Source organism: Sus scrofa, chromosome 4 (assembly GCF_054392235.1).
Source record: "Sus scrofa isolate SSC_HxYL_T2T_F1_AM1 chromosome 4, Sscrofa_HxYL_maternal_Yorkshire_Landrace_v2.0, whole genome shotgun sequence".
NCBI classification, from domain to species: Eukaryota; Metazoa; Chordata; class Mammalia; order Artiodactyla; family Suidae; genus Sus; species Sus scrofa.
The window spans coordinates 22,019,742-22,038,571 of record NC_139386.1 but is presented as its reverse complement, the minus strand read 5'-3'; the positions used below and the strand labels follow the sequence as shown (position 1 = coordinate 22,038,571).

General features: G+C 41.2%; 1 protein-coding gene across 1 annotated transcript; it reads left to right on the top strand.

Annotated features, from left to right (window-relative positions):
* The first annotated feature begins 802 nt into the window (after nucleotides 1-802).
* Nucleotides 803-6,989, top strand: UTP23 (UTP23 small subunit processome component). The gene is made up of 3 exons (XM_003481351.5): nucleotides 803-1,084; nucleotides 5,087-5,261; nucleotides 6,436-6,989. Exons 1-3 carry the CDS (start codon nucleotides 897-899, stop codon nucleotides 6,826-6,828), a joined length of 756 nt encoding a protein of 251 aa, XP_003481399.2. The 5' UTR covers nucleotides 803-896; the 3' UTR covers nucleotides 6,829-6,989.
* The last annotated feature ends 11,841 nt before the right edge of the window (nucleotides 6,990-18,830 follow it).

Below are 18,830 nucleotides of genomic sequence, written 5' to 3'. Positions count from 1 at the left end.
ACTAGGGGTCAAATCCAAACTAAAGCTGCCAGCCTACACTACAGCCACAGCCATACATCTGCCACCTATACCACAGCTCATGGTAACACCGGATCCCCCCACTCACTGAGGGAGGCCAGGGATGGAACTTGCATCCTCATGGATACTACTCAATTAGTTTCCACTGCTCACTTGGAAATTATTAACATTAAAGGGTAAAATGCGTAAATTACTTAGAGCAGTGCCTAGAAGATATTAAAACTCACTATTATCATTCACTATTATCACATCGTGTTTTGTTTTGTTTTTTGACTTTCTGCCTTTTCTAGGGCTGCACCAGGCGGCATATAGAGGTTCCCACGCTAGGGGTTGAATCGGAGCTACAGCTGCCTACACCACAGCCACAGCAACGTGGGATCAGAGCCGCGCCTGCGACCTACACTACAGCTCACGGCAACGCGGGATTCTTAACCCACTGAGCGAGGCCAGGGATCGAACCCACAACCTTATGGTCCTTGGTCGGATTCGTTAACCACTGAGCCACGATGGGAACTCCATACCGGTTATTTTTGAGAGGTTGACTGTGCCAGGTAACGTGCAAGAAGCAGCCTCTATATTTTCTTTTAATCTGGCCCATGACTGTGCCTGTGCGCCTTTGAGCAAAATTAGCACACCTACTCTGTTTCAGGCCTAGGAGCAAGCTCCGCCCCCGAGAGCTCTTTAAGAACCTCGGGCAGCGCGACGAAGCGCGCGCGCGCTCACTGGGGCGGGACGTAAACCGCCGGCTGGTGAGGGCGTTTGCTTCCGGGGCCAAGAGCTCTTCATTTCCGGGAGAAGCCGGTTCCTGGTACCAGGCTGCGTAGGAGGGGTTCGGGCCTAACTGCTGGTCCCGTGGCTTCTGTCGGGAAAAGCAAGGCATGAAGATCACAAGGCAGAAACACGCCAAGAAGCATCTTGGCTTCTTCCGCAACAATTTCGGGGTCCGCGAACCGTACCAGATCCTGGTGGACGGCACCTTCTGTCAGGCGGCGCTGCGGGGCCGCATCCAGCTGCGGGAACAGCTGCCCCGCTACCTAATGGGGGAGACTCAGCTGTGCACCACCAGGTGGGAAGGCCAGTCCGGGTGGTGGCGCGGGAGTCCTACGAATGCGGTATAACGAAGCCGCTGCTTGCAGGCGTCCTTTGCGAGCCCTGGAGGGGCAAAGCGCCCCACCCGGGAGAAGTTGACCGTTCAGCGGGGCCGATAAGGAGGACGGGTCTGTATTACGTCGGCAGAAAATAAAATGCCAGGCGAATATTCACGTGTTGTTAGCCGGCGGATAAGAACACGTGTTTTGCTGTCGGACCTGATTTCGAATATTGGTCCCAGTCCTAACTTTGTGAATTGGGGCAAGCTATTTAACCTCTCAGAGTCTTGGATTTCTCATCTGTAAAAAAGCTCATAGCTACCTATAAATTTGCTAAAGTCCACAAGATAATAGTATATGTAGAGCGTTTATTTGTATCTGAGACCTATCCTGTCTTTGCATAGCTTCGCAACTGCCCCATGGTGTAACATGTTCAATTTCCAGAAAGTCAAGATTCAGTGTTAAGAACTTTGCTCAAGGTAGTTTATTTAGTTGTCTGTTGGTTATCAGCCATAGGCTAAACACCTGATCTAACCAGAGGCTAACATGGTGAACAGGATGATCTCCCAGCCCTTAGCGCCAGCAAATTGCATAAGTCAACCGCTCATTGATGTGTTTTGACCCCAAGTCTAGTGTCCCCACTTCCTCAAGTTGTGGGAACACCTAAGATGGAACTTTGTGGGGTTGGGATTGAGGGAGGATGGAAACAAGGAGGATGTCATGGAGATAACTTTTGATCCCAGTCATGGTTCAGTTCTAAGGGGAAGGACATTTTTTGAGTGACAGAAAAGAGAAGTGACTTGTGGGGAACAAAGGAGTGGAGTTGTGAAATGCCAGGATTAGCGTACAGTGTATATTTGGGAGAGAAGCTAGAAAGAAAGTAAATTGAGGCTGTGTAATAAAGCACTACTATTCAGAAACTTAGTAGGTTGTTGTTTTGGGTTTTTTTTTTTAAAAGGATATTTCCTTTAAAAAGTGAAAAAAAGATGGAGTTCCTTTTGTGGCTCAGCAGATTAAGGACCCAACATAGTGTCCCTGAGGATTCTGGTTCCATCCCAGGCCTGAGTGTAAGGATCCGGCATTGACACAAGCTACAGTGTAGGTCACAGATGCTGCTCATATCTGGCCTTACTGTGGCTGCGGTGTAGGCCGGCAGCTGTGGCTCACATTCGACCCCGAGCCTAGGAGCTTTGATATGCTGCAGGTGTGGCTTTAAAAAGAAAAGTGGAAAAAGAAAATTATAATGACCCATTAATACCACATCAATGAATTACCATTGTTAACGTGTACTGTATCATTTATCTAGTTCTTTTTACACACAAATGGAAGAATGGGCCTTTACTCTTCATGTGATGTTAATGGCCTGGTTTTCTCAGGGGTAATACTACCCTGTGAATAGCTCTCAGAACTTCAAATGGGTATCATTCAAGCAGAGCCTCAAATGGGCCAGACAAAACCTTAGATGTCCCGTGCCCTAGAATTGATTGCTTCTGGCTACAAGCAGCTTGTGTATTTACCTGTTTGCCATAGAAATATGAACATTTTTAATACAGTGTTGTAGCATAAAAATGGTTGAGATGTACTTTATGAAATGATACTCTTTAGCATTTTTTTCCCCTAAAGAATTTAATATCTGAGCTTTGGGAATATTTCAAAAATACAGAAAAATAGAATAGTATAATGAAATGTCTACCACCCAGCTTTTGCAATTACTGACATGTCCATTCTTGTTCATATATTTCCCCTACTGCCTACAACCTCACTGATAATTTATCTTAAAGCATATTATTCTGTCAGTTCTTGGTGTTTATCAAAAGATAAATGCTGTAAGAACTGAACTAGAAGCTATGTGAGGGGTAAGTTGGAAAAGCAAGAGAGTGAAGACAGACAGACCTGTTTTGTGGTTGTCCTGTCAAGAAATAACAGACCTGGGAGAGAAAAGGTGGCAACCCAAGGGTTCTACAAGGAGGCATGACAGAGTAGTTACCAACAGCTCAGATGGGACTACTGGCTAATGGAGTAGGGGTGAGAATGCAAAGGTCAAATAGGATTTCTGATTTTTAAACAGGGTATCTGGGAAGATAATTAATTCAAAGAGATAGCAAGCCCTGGAGAGATTTGGAGGCAAGAAAGTAGTTTGAACTTAGACACGAAGAATTTGATGAACTCATGGCAGGACATCCAATGGAAATATTCAGTAAATATGGGCAATTTTGAACTCGAAATAGAGTTCAAAACGGATAACTGTAGATACCAAGTTCTCTTAAAAAAAAAAAAAAAAAAATGGAGTTCCCGTCGTGGCGCAGTGGTTAACGAATCCGACTAGGAACCATGAGGTTGCGGGTTCGGTCCCTGCCTAACGATCTGGCGTTGCCGTGAGCTGTGGTGTAGGTTGCAGACGCGGCTCGGATCCTGCGTTGCTGTGGCTCTGGCGTAGGCTGGTGGCTACAGCTCCGATTCAACCCCTACTGGAGTGAAAAAGGGATGAGGCAAGGTAGAGTCAGACCAAGGCTGGCTAGGGTTGAAGAAGTCTTTGGCCCAATAGTTTCATAATTTCACTTCATAATTTTTAAGGGGGATTGAGGAAGTATCTGGGGAGCATATTAAAATGTTTAGTATTTGACTCTTCCACAGGAAGTTAAGATTTGGAGATGAGAAAGGAGCTAGAAATTAATATCACCATGTCATTCTAATAGGGGTAGTTTATGGATGACACTTTGAAAATCACTGCCTTACTTTTTTTTTTTATTACTCAATGAATTTATCACACTTGTACAATGATTATCACAATCCACTTTCACAGGATTTCCATCCCACAGCCCAAGCACATCCCCCCACCCCCCAAACTGTCTCCTCTGGAGACCATAAGTTTTTCAATGTCTGAGAGTCAGCATCTGTTCTGCAAAGAAGTTCAGTCTGTCCTTTTTTGAGATTCCACATGTCAGTGAAAGCATTGGATGTTGGTGTCTCATTGTATGGCTGACTTCACTTAGCATGATAATTTCTAGGTCCATCCATGTTGCTAAAAATGCCAGTATTTCATTCCTTTTAATGGCTGAGTACTATTCCATTGTGTATATGTATCACATCTTCTTGAGCCACTCCTCTGTCGATGGACATTTAGGTTTTTTTTCATGTCTTGGCTATTGAAAAGAGTGCTGCAATGAACATCGGAGTACATGTGTCTTTGTGAGTCATGGTTTTCTCTGGATAGATGCCCAGGAGTGGGATTGCTGGATCAAATGGTAGTTCTGTGTTTAGTTTTCTGAGGCATCTCCATACTGTTTTCCACAGTGGTTGCACCAATTTACAATCCCACCAAGAGTGTACTGGTGTTCCTTTTTCTCCACACCCTCTCTAGCACTTATTGTTTGTAGACTTTTTGATGATGGCCATTCTGGCTGGAGTAAGGTGGTACCTCATAGTGAACACTGCCTTACTTTCAAATGCAGATGCATAGTGAGAGAAAGTTGTGATTGTTTTAAACAAGCAGATGAGTTAAGAACGTTTACTTTTCTGAACTGAAAATATTTTGAAGGTGTACCAATTTGTGCTTGAGGTGGATGCAGGTAGCACTGTGATTGAGGTAAGGCATCTGTTGTCAGACTACTTTGATTCACACTTCAACTCTGCCACTTATTAGTTGTTTGAATTTGTTCATGTTACTTGAAATCTCTCAGAATGAGGTGTTCTAAAATAAGGATAATTTTAATGTAAGCTACCCAACTTTGTGGGCCTGCTTTGAGATTGAGATTTTATGTAGAGAGCAATCAGCATGCTTCCTGGCATATTGTAAATGCCCAGTTCATTTTAATAATTTATTATAGTCTTTCTATTTGGTGAATGCCTTTTCCAGATCTTTTATACTATATGATATGTGGTTTAAAAAACAGAATTGAGTATTGTTTTTTATACATATTTTATGTGAACAACCGACATGTATCTATTATAATTGTGAGCTAGTAATATTTTTTTTTCAGGTGTGTGTTGAAAGAGTTAGAAACATTGGGAAAGGATTTATATGGGGCAAAACTGATTGCACAAAAATGCCAGGTTCGAAATTGCCCCCATTTCAAGAATGCAGTGAGTGGCTCAGAATGTCTGCTTTCCATGGTTGAAGACGGAAATCCTCATCATTATTTTGTGGCAACACAGGTGATACTACTTTTAAAACCACAGTCAATTTTAATCATGTCTGTTTATACTTCATATGGAGCTATTTATCATTAGAAAAAATTAGGTGGAAGTGGTTTAAGTGTTTCAATTTTCTAAAATGCAGGCTTTCAAGTTAATTTGTAGTCAGTAAAAGCAATTGTCATTTGAGAATTTGAGGAAGGAACTTTTAAGCATAATGATTTTCTTAATCACTGAATGTTCCTTTTTTAAAATAAATTATTGACATAGAGATGTGATGATGTGTTTTAGGGTTCTTGAAGGGAAGGTAAGTAGGACAGAGATTTTATGTTTATACATGTTTTTTCATGTTCCTGTATTTCATACTCTTTCTCAGAAAGTCCTGTTTCAAATTCTTTGAGACTATACCACCCATATGGAACTTCAGGCTTTTAAAGCCTAGGAAGCATGGTCAGAGACTATTGGGGTTGATATTAATGAAGAAGTTTGCATGCGTACAGATTTGCTTAAATATGCTTTTAGAATTAGAAAGTTACACAGTTAGAAGCAAAGCTGAATCTAGCATCTGAGTCACCTAATTCCTACTTTATTTTTATTCTTTTAATCTCTGAGCATTCTTAACCCTTTCTGAGACTTGTCTCAGAGTAGAAACAAGGAACAGTACCTTGGTTTCCTCTTTTGCTGTGGTGGAGCATAGAGTATGTAGGAAGTAATATTTTGAGGCTCAACCTCATGTCGGCTGCACAGGTAATCTAGCAAGATAAAGAATTTGAAAATCATTTCACTCAGTTTTTCTTGAGAACTTAATTATTAAAAAGTCCTGGTGGGGGAAACCCTTTACTTTTTTTGAATTCCAGTTGTCCAGTATAGAGGATGATTTTCCTTTTCATGTAAATGTTAACTTCAATGGCAGACTTTTCATTAGTTTGTAATTCGCAATCTTAGAATATTGATCAACATAGATTATTGATAAATCCAGCTCACACTGTTGCCATTTAACTGTTTGTACTCAGTTTCTGTTTCTCTTCCTTTCTTTATCATAAAATATACTTGCATTAGTGAGACAAACTGATTTGAAAAGTAAAACCTGTGATCTCTTTCATTTTTAATATAGCCCTCTTTAAGTTCTTCTATTTAAAGTATCTGATGTAATTGACATATTTGAACTAAATAATTCTATTTTTCTTTCTAACAGGACCAGAATTTGTCTATGAAAATAAAGAAAAGGCCTGGAATTCCTCTCATGTTTATTATCCAGAACACCATAGTCTTGGATAAACCTTCTCCCAAAACAATTGCATTTGTTAAAGCAGTAGAGTCAGGTCAGCTTGTCTCAGTGCATGAGAAACAGAGTATCAGGCAACTCAAAGAGGAACAGGGTTTAGTGAGAGACCCTGAACTGAGAAGAAGAAAAAAACGCAAGAAAATAAGTGGCCCGAATCCTCTTAGCTGTTTGAAGAAAAAGAAAAAAGCACAGGGTACAAACTCATCTCCTTCTGAAAAGAAAAGAAAAAGAAAAAGAATCCGGAACAGATCTACCTCAAAAGTACTTTCTGAAAAGCAGAATAATGCAGAAGCAGAAGGGTAATGAAACCTTTGAATACTTTTAAAGACATTCAAATATGGAAAATAAATTTGATTTTGAAACTAGACATACTTATACCAAAAGACTAGACTTATTTTTGTGAATGAATATTGACCCACATGCCTTTGTATAAAATTATTTATTAAAAAAAAACAGCGGATGGATTTAGTTGTGATCATGTTCACTTAGTGAATTTGGAGGTTGTTTTTTCATGTAAAACAGTTCTCTTTCTTACTGCTAGCCCCCACCCTACAAAGTTATACGCAAATTGTTTTAAAAGTCAGATAGTACTAAAAAACACTTGTGACGGAAAAGAAGTAATCTTTTATTATTCACAGAAGAAACTTCCTCTTTTCAACTCATGTATTGGTTGTAGAATTTACCGTTTTATTTCCAAATAATAGGAATATGCTGCTATCTTTTGACTCACCCTTTATTTATTGACTTTCTGCTAGAAAGAATTGAAATTACTCATATTGCTCTATTTTACAATATATTAACATTTCAGTCTTTATACAACCCAAATTCAGTATTTTGTTATAATGACTGTACATTTTGTTTCCTGTTGAACCAAGTAGCCTGCTCTGATTGAATTGCCTTTTTTTTTTTTTTTTTTTTTTTTTAAGGGCCACACCTGCAGCATATGGAAGCTCCCAGGCTAGGGGTGGAATTGGAGCTACAGTTGCCAGCCTACACCGTAGCAACTTGGGATCTGAGCCACTTTTGCAGTCTATACCATAGCTTATGGCAATGCCAGATCCCTGACCCACTGGGCAAGGCCAGGGATTGAACCCACATACATCCTCATGGATACCAGTCAGATTCATTTCTGCTGCACCACAAGAGGAACTCCCGGAATTTATTTATTAACTTTTTTTTATTATTCCAGAAGTTAATAATGGTCTCATTTTCTTCTAGCATCTGACTAGATCTTGCCAGTAACTCTGGAAAGGATCTTATAATTTCAATATGATAATATGTCATTTCTCCAGACACTTCTGGAGCCAGTCTTCTGTCCTTCAATGGATTGCTCAGCTATCACCCAGGCACTTCCTGTTCTTATCCAAAGGATCTACTTTGTCACTTCTGTAGCCTAGATTCTTCCTTCTACTCTTTCTTGGTTTCCTCTTTTGCGGTGGTAGAGCATAGGAGTGTGCAGGAAGTAATATTTTGAGGCTCAACTTCATGTTGGCTGCACAGGTAATCTAGTAAGATAAAGAATTTGAAGATTACTTCAGTTTTTCTTGAGAACTTAATTTTTAAAAAGTCCTGGAGTGGGAGGGACCCTTTTTTTGAATTCCATTTGTCTAGTACAGAGGATGATTTTCCTTTGCATGTAAATGTTAACATCAATGGCGAAAATTCCAAAATAATACTCCAGATTGGCTTTAAATGTTACTTTAAAAATGGACCAATCAGGAATTTAATAATCCCCTTTGTCCATCAGGCCAAAATTAAAATGTTTTTGCATAGTAAGATTAAAGTGTGAAGTTTTAAGAAAAGTGGAATCTGATCAGTAGCTCCTGACTTTGAGCTGCCTGTGATACCTTCAATAGTTGTTCTTTATCTTTAGAATGGTCTTGTATGAAGTACTTCATGAATAAGTTCTTATTTATGGCTAAAATAAGTTACTTGTTAAATGTGAGACAATTCAAATTTATTCCTGTAGAAATGTCATTCTCAGTTGAACTCAGATGCATTTTTTGCTGGAAAGTGAAATCTTAGCTTTATATCAGGAAGAAAAAGTGAAATCTTAGCTTTATATCAGGAAGAAGACATAGGCTATATTGGGGTTTTCTATTGTCATTTCATGATTCTGATTTAAATTCTTTTTTTTTTTTTTTTTTTTGGCCACACCCACAGCATAAGCAAGTTCCCAGGCCAGGGATTGAACTTGTGCCACTGCAGTGACAAGGCCAGATCCTTAACCCACTGAGCCACAAGAATACTTCTGATTAGAATTCTTAATTGTTGAAATACTTTAAAAGGAAAGCAAAGGTACTGGAAAAAAGTGAATACACTGCTATAGGAAAAAAGGGCATTTGTCAGTATTGACAAGAGTTAAAGACGACCACATTAAATAGACAAAGTGATAAAGTGAAATGTACACTGATGATGTTCATTTTAATATGCTCAAATGTGTAAATTTTAAGTATTTTTAACAGTTTATATTCTTCTGGTGCTTTCTGATTGCCCAAATATAGTTTGATAGTGTTGCTGTGAGCTGGTGTAGATGGCAGATGTGGCTCGGATCCCGAGTTGCTGTGGCTGTGGTGTAGGGCAGCTGCTACAGCTCCGGTTCAACCCCTAGTCTGGGAACCTCCGTATGCTGCGGTTTCGGCCCTAAAAAAGCCCACCAAAAAAAAAAAAAAAAAAAAAAAAAATTGGACTGGAGAACTGGAAATGTCAACTAATTTTTATAAAATAGTAATTTTTTTTTTTTTTTTTTGGTCTTTTTAGAGCCTCAGGGAGGGCATATGGAGGTTCCCAGGCTAGGGGTGGAATCAGAGCTGTAGTTGCCGGCCTGCACCACAGCTCACAGCAATGCCAGATCCATAATCCACTGGGCGAGGTCAGGGATTGAACTCGCATCCTTATGGATACTACTACAATTGGTTATTGCTGAGCCAGAAGGGAACTCCTAAAATAGTAATTTTTAAAATATAAAAAATAAATGTATTATAAAACATTAGATATCATAAAACTTTTTTTTTTTTTTTTGTCTTTTCTAGGGCCATACCCTCAGCATAATGGAGGTTCCCAGGCTAGGGGTTGAATTGGAGCTACAGCTGCCAGCCTACACCAGAGGCACAGCAACATGGGATCCCAGCCGAGTCTGTGACCTACACCGAAGCTCATGGCAACGCCAGATCCATAACCCACTAAGTGAGGCCAGGGATTGAACCCACAATCTCATGGTTCCTAGTCGTATTTGTTAACCACTGTGCCATGATGGGAACTCCTGATATCATAAAACTTTTGATTAGTCTTTTATATATCTTCCCAGTACAAATTTCTTTCTTTACTTATTTACAGCCAAACCCATGGCATGTGGAAATTTCTGGGCCAGGGACTGAACTTGCACCAAGCCTCAGCAGTGATGATGCTGGATCCTTAACCCACTGGGCCACAACGGAATTCCAAGATTATTTTAAATTTAACAAAGCATCTCATATCTTTGTGCTAGTTTTTTTGTTGTTTTTTGGTTTTGTTTTTTTTTTTTTCTTTGCTTGTGAGGGCTACATCCATGTGAGTTTCCCAGGCTAGGGGTTGAATCGGAGCTGCAGTTGCCAGCCTAAACCACAGCCACAGCCACTCGGGATCTGAGCCACATCTATGACCTATACCACAGCTCAGGGCAACGCCGGATCCTTAACCCACTGAGCAAGGCCAGGGATCGAACCCGAAACCACATGGTTCCTAGTCGGATTTGTTTCTCCTGCGCCCAGGATGGGAACTCTTGTGCTAGTTCTTTAATGAACTACTCTTTGCCACCTCCTTGAAATCGCTAGTACTACTTGGTTTATTTTATCCATACAAATTAGGGAAGGAGGTGGGAGACCATGAGATTATGCACATGAGATCATAATCTATTTTGTGGTTTGGAAAAAAAAAATGTTGAGAACCTCTGCTTTAAAAGGTAGCTACTTGCTTTGTTGAGGAGAAAAGTGGAATACATATACTTTTGAACTCTGAAGTTTTCCAGATGAAAAAAATAGGTAATTTCTGAAAACCACTGTCCTTCATGAACACTTCAAATAGTTTGTGCAGTTGAGTTTGGGCTGGGTTCTATATTCCCTACATTCACAAAGCCCTACAGCCATTTCTCACCCTCACAAATATGTAAATTAAAACAGTATAAATTAAAGTCATGGAGTTCTCTTGTGGCTCAGTAGATTAAGGATCCAGCATTGTCACTACAGCAGCTCCAAATGCTAATGTGGCATGGGTTCAATTCCTAGTCTGGGAATGTTTGCATGCTGCAGGTACAGCCAAAAAAAAAGAAAACAAAAAACAAAACCCCTAGAAGTCATTACAGAACAATTGAGTTTAAAAAGCAAAATTTCCTTTCTTCTATTAATGCATGAAGATTCTATGACTGCATCTAAGTAAGAGAAGATGGCTGTGATTTGACAGATTTAATTGACAGATTTTCATGGGTGGGTAGAATGAATAGTTTGTACCTGAAATGTTTTTAAAATATGTCATTCGATTTGTATAACAGCTTTTTTTTTTTTTAAGGCCACACCCGCAGCATACAGAAGTTCCCAGACTAGGGGTCCAATAGAGCTATAGCTGCCAGCCTATATACCACAGCGACAGCAACACGGAATCCGAGGAGCTGCGTCTGTGATCTACACCACAGCTCACAGCAACACCAGATCCTTAACCCACCGAGTGAGGCCAGGGATCAACCACACAACCTCATGGTTACTAGTCACATTCGTTTCCAATGAGCCACAACAGGAACTCTCTGTGATAGCTTTTCTTAAGCATTCTTAATTTAGATGTAAATGAAAAAGTATGATAACTTCATATAACTCTGTATTTAAATTCAAAACTAATTGGGAATAAAGACAAAAGATGAGGTGTTTAGGAGTTCCATTGTGGCACAGTAGAACCTGACTAGTATCCACGAGGATGCAGGTTCAATCCCTGGCCCCACTGGGTAGGTTAAGGATCTGGTGTTGCCATGAGGTGCAGTTTAAGTTGCAGATGTGGCTCAGATCTGGCACTGCTGTGGCTGTGGTGTATGCTGGCAGCTACAGCTCCAATTTGACCCCTAGCCTGGGAACTTCCATATGTTCTGGGTGCAGCCCCAAAAAGCCAAAAAAAAAAAAAGATTAGGTGTTTAGAATGAATTTAGGAACGGATTTCTCCTATGATCTTAGATTGGTAGCCTCCAAACATTTAATCATGTATCCTTGGCTGGGAAGAACTTGTGTATATCTATAATATGTATGTTTATAAATGCTAACAGATTTATACTGTAGATTTTAAGATATATGCAAAAATAATGGGTGATAAAGATAATTGAACAATCTTAGCCATTAGATAGCTTTCTTAGCTAATATTTCAAAATACAAGATTTACCAGTAATACTGGATATTAGTCTTGAAGTAGGGTTTTTTGGTTGGGTTTTTTTTTGTCTTTTGTCTTTTCTAGGGCTACACTCTTGGCATATGGAGGTTCCCAGGCTAGGGGTCTAATTGGAGCTGTAGCCGCCAGCCTACACCAGAGCCACAGCAACTCGGGATCCGAGCCGCATCTGCGACCTACACCACAGCTCACAGCAATGCCGGATCCCTAACCCACTGAGCAAGGCCAGGGATCGAACCTGCAACCTCATGGTTCCTCGTCGGATTCATTAACCACTGAGCCACGACAGGAACTTCTGAAGTAGTTTTTATAATTACATTTTTTTGTCAGATCTGACTAGGTCATCCGTTTTCCTCTATATTTACAACAAAATGTACTAAGATAAGGATGTGTCAGTATGTATTTGTTGAATAAATTTTTGAAAATAAGATCAGGCTTACTACAGGGAGTCAGTTTCTTAACAAGTTTCCAGACTTAAAGTAGCTCCCAGGCTTGAAGCCTGTCGATTTAAGGCGGGGGGGACTGGGTTCTTTTGAGGAAGTACCCTGGAGACACTGATACAAGTTTTCCTCAAAGCCTTCCCCAAAGGGATTTATGGCTACTTTCTACAGTGAATGTGCTTTGGAGAATGGAAATACCTAGACTTTTTGGAGTTTACTAACTCTGGCTCTGAATTGATGCTAATTGCTAGGGACCCAAAATGAAGCTGTTGCAACATTCTAAGTGGAATTTTATAGTGGTCAGGTGGTAAATTTAGTTATACGCCAAGTTCACAGTAGATCCATGAACCCACTCTACAGTTTTTTCTCCAGGCCCAGCATGTGTAATTGTTTGGGGTTTGTTTTTGTTTTGGGGCTGCACCCATGGCATGTGGAAGTTCCTAGGCAAGGGATCCAACCTGAGCCACAGTAGAGACGAGCCGAATCCTTAATCACTGGGCCACCAGGGAATTCCCAAGATGTATAACTGTTAGAGACACACTAGGCAACAGGTTGTGTCCCTGTATTAACTGTTTCATTTATGGACTGAGGATTCATTAAGGTGCCAAGGGTCAAGGGTAGCTATTGGAATTTCTCCTCACACCAGAATAGTAAACCAAAAGGATCAGACGTCTTTGGAGGAATTGCAGGGATTCCTACCCTAAGGATTACCACCGTCATCAAATACTTGAATGATGCAGAAATGTTGATCATTATTTTATCTCTATTTAACACATCTATTTGGTCTGTGCAAAAGGCAGATAGATCTTGAAGCATGACTATGTTATTATAACGTTAATCAGAGAGTGACTCATTTGCAAGAGCTCTTCCAGATGTAATGGTTTTTTGTTTGTTTTGTCTTTTTGCCATTTCTTGGGCCCCTCCGGCCGTTTATGGAGGTTCCCAGGCTAGGGGTCTAATTAGAGCTGTAGCCGCCAGCCTACGCCAGAGCCTCAGCAACCCGGGATACAAGCCACATCTGCAACCTATACCACAGCTCACAGCAATGCCGGATCGTTAACCCACTGAGCAAGGCCAGGGATCAAACCCGCAACCTCATGGTTCCTAGTTGGATTCGTTAACCACTGAACCACGACGGGAACTCCCAGATGTCATGTTTTTGCTGGAACAAATCAACACAGCTCCTGAAATTTCAGATGGAAAATGTTTTTTATTTTTTTCTCCTCCAATTTTTTTTTTTTTTTAGGTCCTCACCCACGGCAGATGAAGGTTCCCAGGTTAGGGGTCGAATAAGAGCTGTAGCTGCCAGCCTACACCACAGCCACAGCAACTCCAGATCCGAGTCGTGTCTGCAATCTACACCACAGCTCACAGCAGTGCTGGCTCTTTAACCCACTGAGCAAGGCCAGGAATTGAACCTTCGTCCTATGGATACTAGTCAGGTTTGTTTCCGCTGAGCCACAGTGGGAACTCCATCTTTCTCCAATTTTTAACAATTTGCTAGGACCATCACCAAAATCAATTTGCTTTTGGTGACATGGTCAATAGTATACCTTTAAATGCTTCGTGCTAAGCCAGCCCACCTGACTTCAGCCATAGCATACGTAGTCTGTGGAGGTCATGATCATCTTAACATTCCATGCAAATCACACTGACTCACTACATTGATGGCATTATGCAAGTTGAATCCTCCGACAAGCAGGAATTAGCAAGAACTACATCTTGGTCAAGTTAAGGACTTGGAAAGAACAGGATTAGAAGATTGGTGATAAGGATGTCTGGTGAAGAAATTGAGTGGATAGATCTTTCAGAATGGGCACAAAATAGGAAGATATTTGTGTCCCATGTGAAAATCCATCAATAGGCATTCACTGTAGAGGAAGCACTCAATAATCAGGGAACAGAATGGCACTTCCTGCAGATGTCAGGTAGCCTCTTTTTCTGCCACGGAGTGCTTGTTCTCCAGCTCATGGGCAAAATGGTTATGGTGGCAGAAATGGAGACAACAAATGGGCTTCAGCAACATACTTGACCTAGCTACCACTACTGCTGAGACCAACACTGAGCCTACAATATGGTGGAGGGGAAAGGGATCAGTCAGCCACCTGGTGGCAGGTTAATTACACTGACTCCTTTCCGTCATGGAGGGAATAGAAATTTTTCCTTAAGGGATCAGAGCCTAATCTATATATGAATTTTCTTTTCTTTCCCATAATGCATCTGTCAGTATCACTTAACAAAATGCCTTATGATTCCAACACTTCTTCAGACCAAGGAATGTGTGGTATTAAAATATGTCATTAGTTATAGTGCCAGTTCGGAGAAAACCCCTTGAAGAATGAATATTCTCTTATAAGATGCAGTATTTGCTTTGAACTAGAGGCTTTGAACTAGAGGCCAATATATGGTGTGTCTCTTCCATACGTAGAATACATGGGTCCAGGAATTAGAAGTGGGAGTAGTTTCTATCTCTAATACATCTTGTAACCCACTCAAAATTTTTGCTTCCTCCCCCCACAACTTTGGGCTCAGCTGGTTTGGAGGTCTTATTCCCAAAGGAGAAACACTTCTACTAAGGGTATAAGAATAATTACATTGATTTGGAAGATGAGACTGCCACCAGGTCATTTGGGGATTTCTTTCTTTCTTTCTTTCTTTCTTTCTTTCTTTCTTTCTTTCTTTCTTTCTTTCTTCCTTCCTTCCTTCCTTCCTTCCTTCCTTCCTTCCTTCCTTTCTTTCTTTTTCTTCTTCCTTTTTTTTTTGTCTTTTGTCTTTTTTAGGGCTGCACCCACGGCATATGGAGGTTCCCAGGCTAGAGGTCTAATTGGAGCTGTAGCCGCAAGCCTACGCCACAGCCACTGCAACACCGGATCTGAGCAGCGTGTGCGACCTACACCACAGCTCACGGCAACGCCAGATCCTTAACCCACTGAGTGAGGCCAGGGATCAAACCTGAAACCTCATGGTTCCTAGTCGGATTCGTTTCTGCTCCACCATGATGGGAACTCGAGGGATTTCTTTCTTATGCTTCTGAACCAACAGACGAGAGATACTTTCCTGGCTGGGACAATTGATTCCAATATATATATTGGAATATATATATATATATATTTTTTTTTTGCCACACCCTCAGCATGTGGAAGTTCCTGGGCCAGGAAGTGAATCTGAGCAGCAGCTGCAACCTACATCTCAGCTGCAGCAATGCCAGATCCTTTAACCCACAACACCAGGCTGGGATTGGACCTGCACTTCTTCAGTGACCCAAGCTGCTGCAGTCAGATTCTTAACCTACTGTGCCACAGCAGGAACTCCCAATTAATCCCAATTTCAAAGAGTAAATTGGATTGCTGCTAAGGATGAGAGTAGGGAGGACTATTTCTTTATTTTTTATTTTTATTTGTTTTTGGTTTTTAGGGCTACATATGGAACTTCCTAGGCTAGGGGTCAAATCAGAGCTACAGTTGCCGGCCTACAACACAGCCACAGCAATGCCAGATCTGAGCCATGTCTGTGACCTACACCACAGCTCAGCAACACCAGATCCTTAGCCCACTGAGTTAACCTGCAACCTCATGGTTCCTAGTCATATTCGTTTCTGCTGTGTCATGATGGGAACTTTGGGAGGACTATTTCTGCAATTGAAAATAGTCTCTAAAATGCCTCTTAGTACTTCTATATCTGATAGTAAAGGTCACCAAAAACTACAATGGGAGGCACAGCTGCTGTGAATTCAGACCCTTCAGGAATGGAGGTTTTTTTTTTTTTTTTTTCTTTCCCTGCTTTTCAGGGCCGCAATCGCAGCCTATGGAGGTTTCCAGGCTTGGGGGTTGAATCTGCGACTTACACCACAGCTTACAGCAATGCTGGATCCTTAACCTACTGAACGAGGCCACAGATGGAACCCGAAACCTCATGGCTCCTAGTCCTAGTCCGCTGAGCCACAATGGGAACTCTTGGAATGCAGGTTTGTGTTACCTCACCACTTAAAGAACAAATTGAGGTTCTGGCTGATGTTCAAAGAAACAGGGAACACGTGGTTACCACAGCCAGTCTCACCTCCTGGTATTCATGAGCATGTGTGTCCTCTCCCACACTGGAAAGAGCTGACCAATAGAATATTAATATTATGGAAATGATGATGTGTAACTTCTGAAGGTAGGTTCTAAAAAAAAAAAATAGCTTCCACCTTGCTCTCTCTTGGAGAGCTTGTTCTTAGGGAAAACCTGCTACCATGTTGTGAGGCTATTTAAGTAGCTCCATGAAGATTCCACACGGAGGAGTTCCCATTGTGGCTCAGTGGAAATGAACCTGACTAGTATCCACGAAGATGCAGTTTTGATCCCCGGCCTCACTCAGTGGTTACGGATCCAGCGTTGCTGTGAGCTGTGGTGTAGTTCACAACACGGCTCAGATCCCCTGCTGCTCTGGATGTGGTGTAGGCAGGCAGCTGCAGTTCTGATTGGACATCCGCCTGGGAACTTCCATATACTTCAGGTGGGGCCCTAAAAAAAAAAGAAGAAAAAAAGGTTTCATATGGAGAGGAAAGGAAGCCTCCTGCCAATAGCCATCATCGTCTCACTTGCAATGTGAGTGGGTCATCTTGGAAGTGGATCTTCTAACCCACTTCAAGCCTTTTGATGACTGCAGCCCAGCCAACATCTTGACTGTGATTTCATGGGAGGCAGAACCACTCAGTTAAGCCACTCCTGAATTCCTGACCTATGGAAACCTTGTGAGATAAATGTTTGTTGTTGTAAGCCAGTAAGTTTTGGAGTAATTTGTTATGCAGCAATAAATAACTAATACAATAATGGAATAAGGGAGCTTAAAATATCACATACGTCCTTGTGATCAGTGACATAAATTATGTCTCTAACAGCTATGAATATTTTCTTCCTTGTTATATGTATATGTAGCTATATATGCATATATGTATATATAATAGATGTATGTGCACATATACATTATGTGAATGTTACGCACACATAAATATGTGCATACACATTGTTATGTACATATACTATATGTTATGTATAATGGAATCATATATGCACACATACACTATTTTCTCTCCTCCTTTCCCTAATTATTTTATACAAGTATTTTTTATTTCAGGTTAACTTTATCATTTAATTTCTCAGTAGCAGAATTTCAGCTGGGACTGAGATTGAAATTGTAGGGCAATTAGAATAGCCTAGAAATAGCTGCAATGACCGTGAGGATTTTACATCTTCTCATTTTGTAAAGTGTGAGAATACTTTCATTGGTTTGAAGGAGAGTTGCATCATTAGGTGAAACAGGGAATTTAATTACTGTACGAAAGTTTAAATGTGTAAAGAAAGGCACATGTGAATTTTGAGTGGCCAAAGAGGTAGATTGTGCCAGCTCCAAACCCACCTTTCTATGCTTTATATTGTGGTGCTAGAGCTGGAACACTGCAAGCCATCATTCTCCGGAAGCAGCTTTCTTTTAGATTCTGCCAATGAGGGGGCACCAGGGCAGGACCGGGAAGGAGGGTGGGAGAAGGAAGGGCCATATTTCTTCTTGTGAGCTTACATGGATTCCTTGACTGTTTGAGGTTCTTGTGAATGTCACTTCTTCACTCTGACAGCAGTTTCTTACCCACAGTCCCTGAAATCCAATTTGTAACATTTGCAGAAACATCTTTCTTGCCTCTACCCCTCTCCCCCCACCAGAGAAGCAGACACCAGTACTAACTGGTGCCCATTCTTATGAGATATGTCTGAGTACCAGACCCATGGGGCCCCACCTCTGAGCCAGGAGACGTCTGCCCCTGGCTAGATGTTTCGCCAGGTGCTTGATGTTAGAATTGAGGTTAGAATGGGTTAGAGTTTAGCTCCTCAGAGGTTTCAGCTTTAAGGGCTCCTTCTCCACACTTCTGTTTAATAATGCTAACTTCTTCTCTTTTACTCCCTTGCTCTAAGAGTAGAGGCTCCTTCCTGCAGTTGCAAGCTGAAGAGTTCTTAGAGTTCTCTTTTTACCTGTTTGGTGTCCTGCTTAACCACTTGATACCTAATTAATACTTAGTTTAGCTCTCTCACATAACTGGTGTGTTTTTTCTCTCCCAACTAGACCCTGATCTAACACAAGGGTTGCAATTAGCCAGGTTTGATCCAAGTGTTTATTCTGGAGCTAGGGGGGAGGGGTCAGCTCTACTCAAATTATATAGACTAAGATTGCATATGGAATAGTCTTCACCAAAGAAAAACTGGGGTATTATTATAAAGAGGTGAGGGGGGAATCAAGCAAAAATTCACATCTAGGCATTACGGTTATCTTTAAAGGTTATAAAAGAAGGTTTCAGGGAGTTCCCATTGTGGCATGGTGAAAATGAATCCAACTAGTACCCATGATGATGTGGGTTCTATCCCTGGCTCAGTAGGTAGGGGATGAGGTTCAGATCCTGCCTTGCTGTGGGCTGTGGCGAAGGCAGCTGTAGCTCCA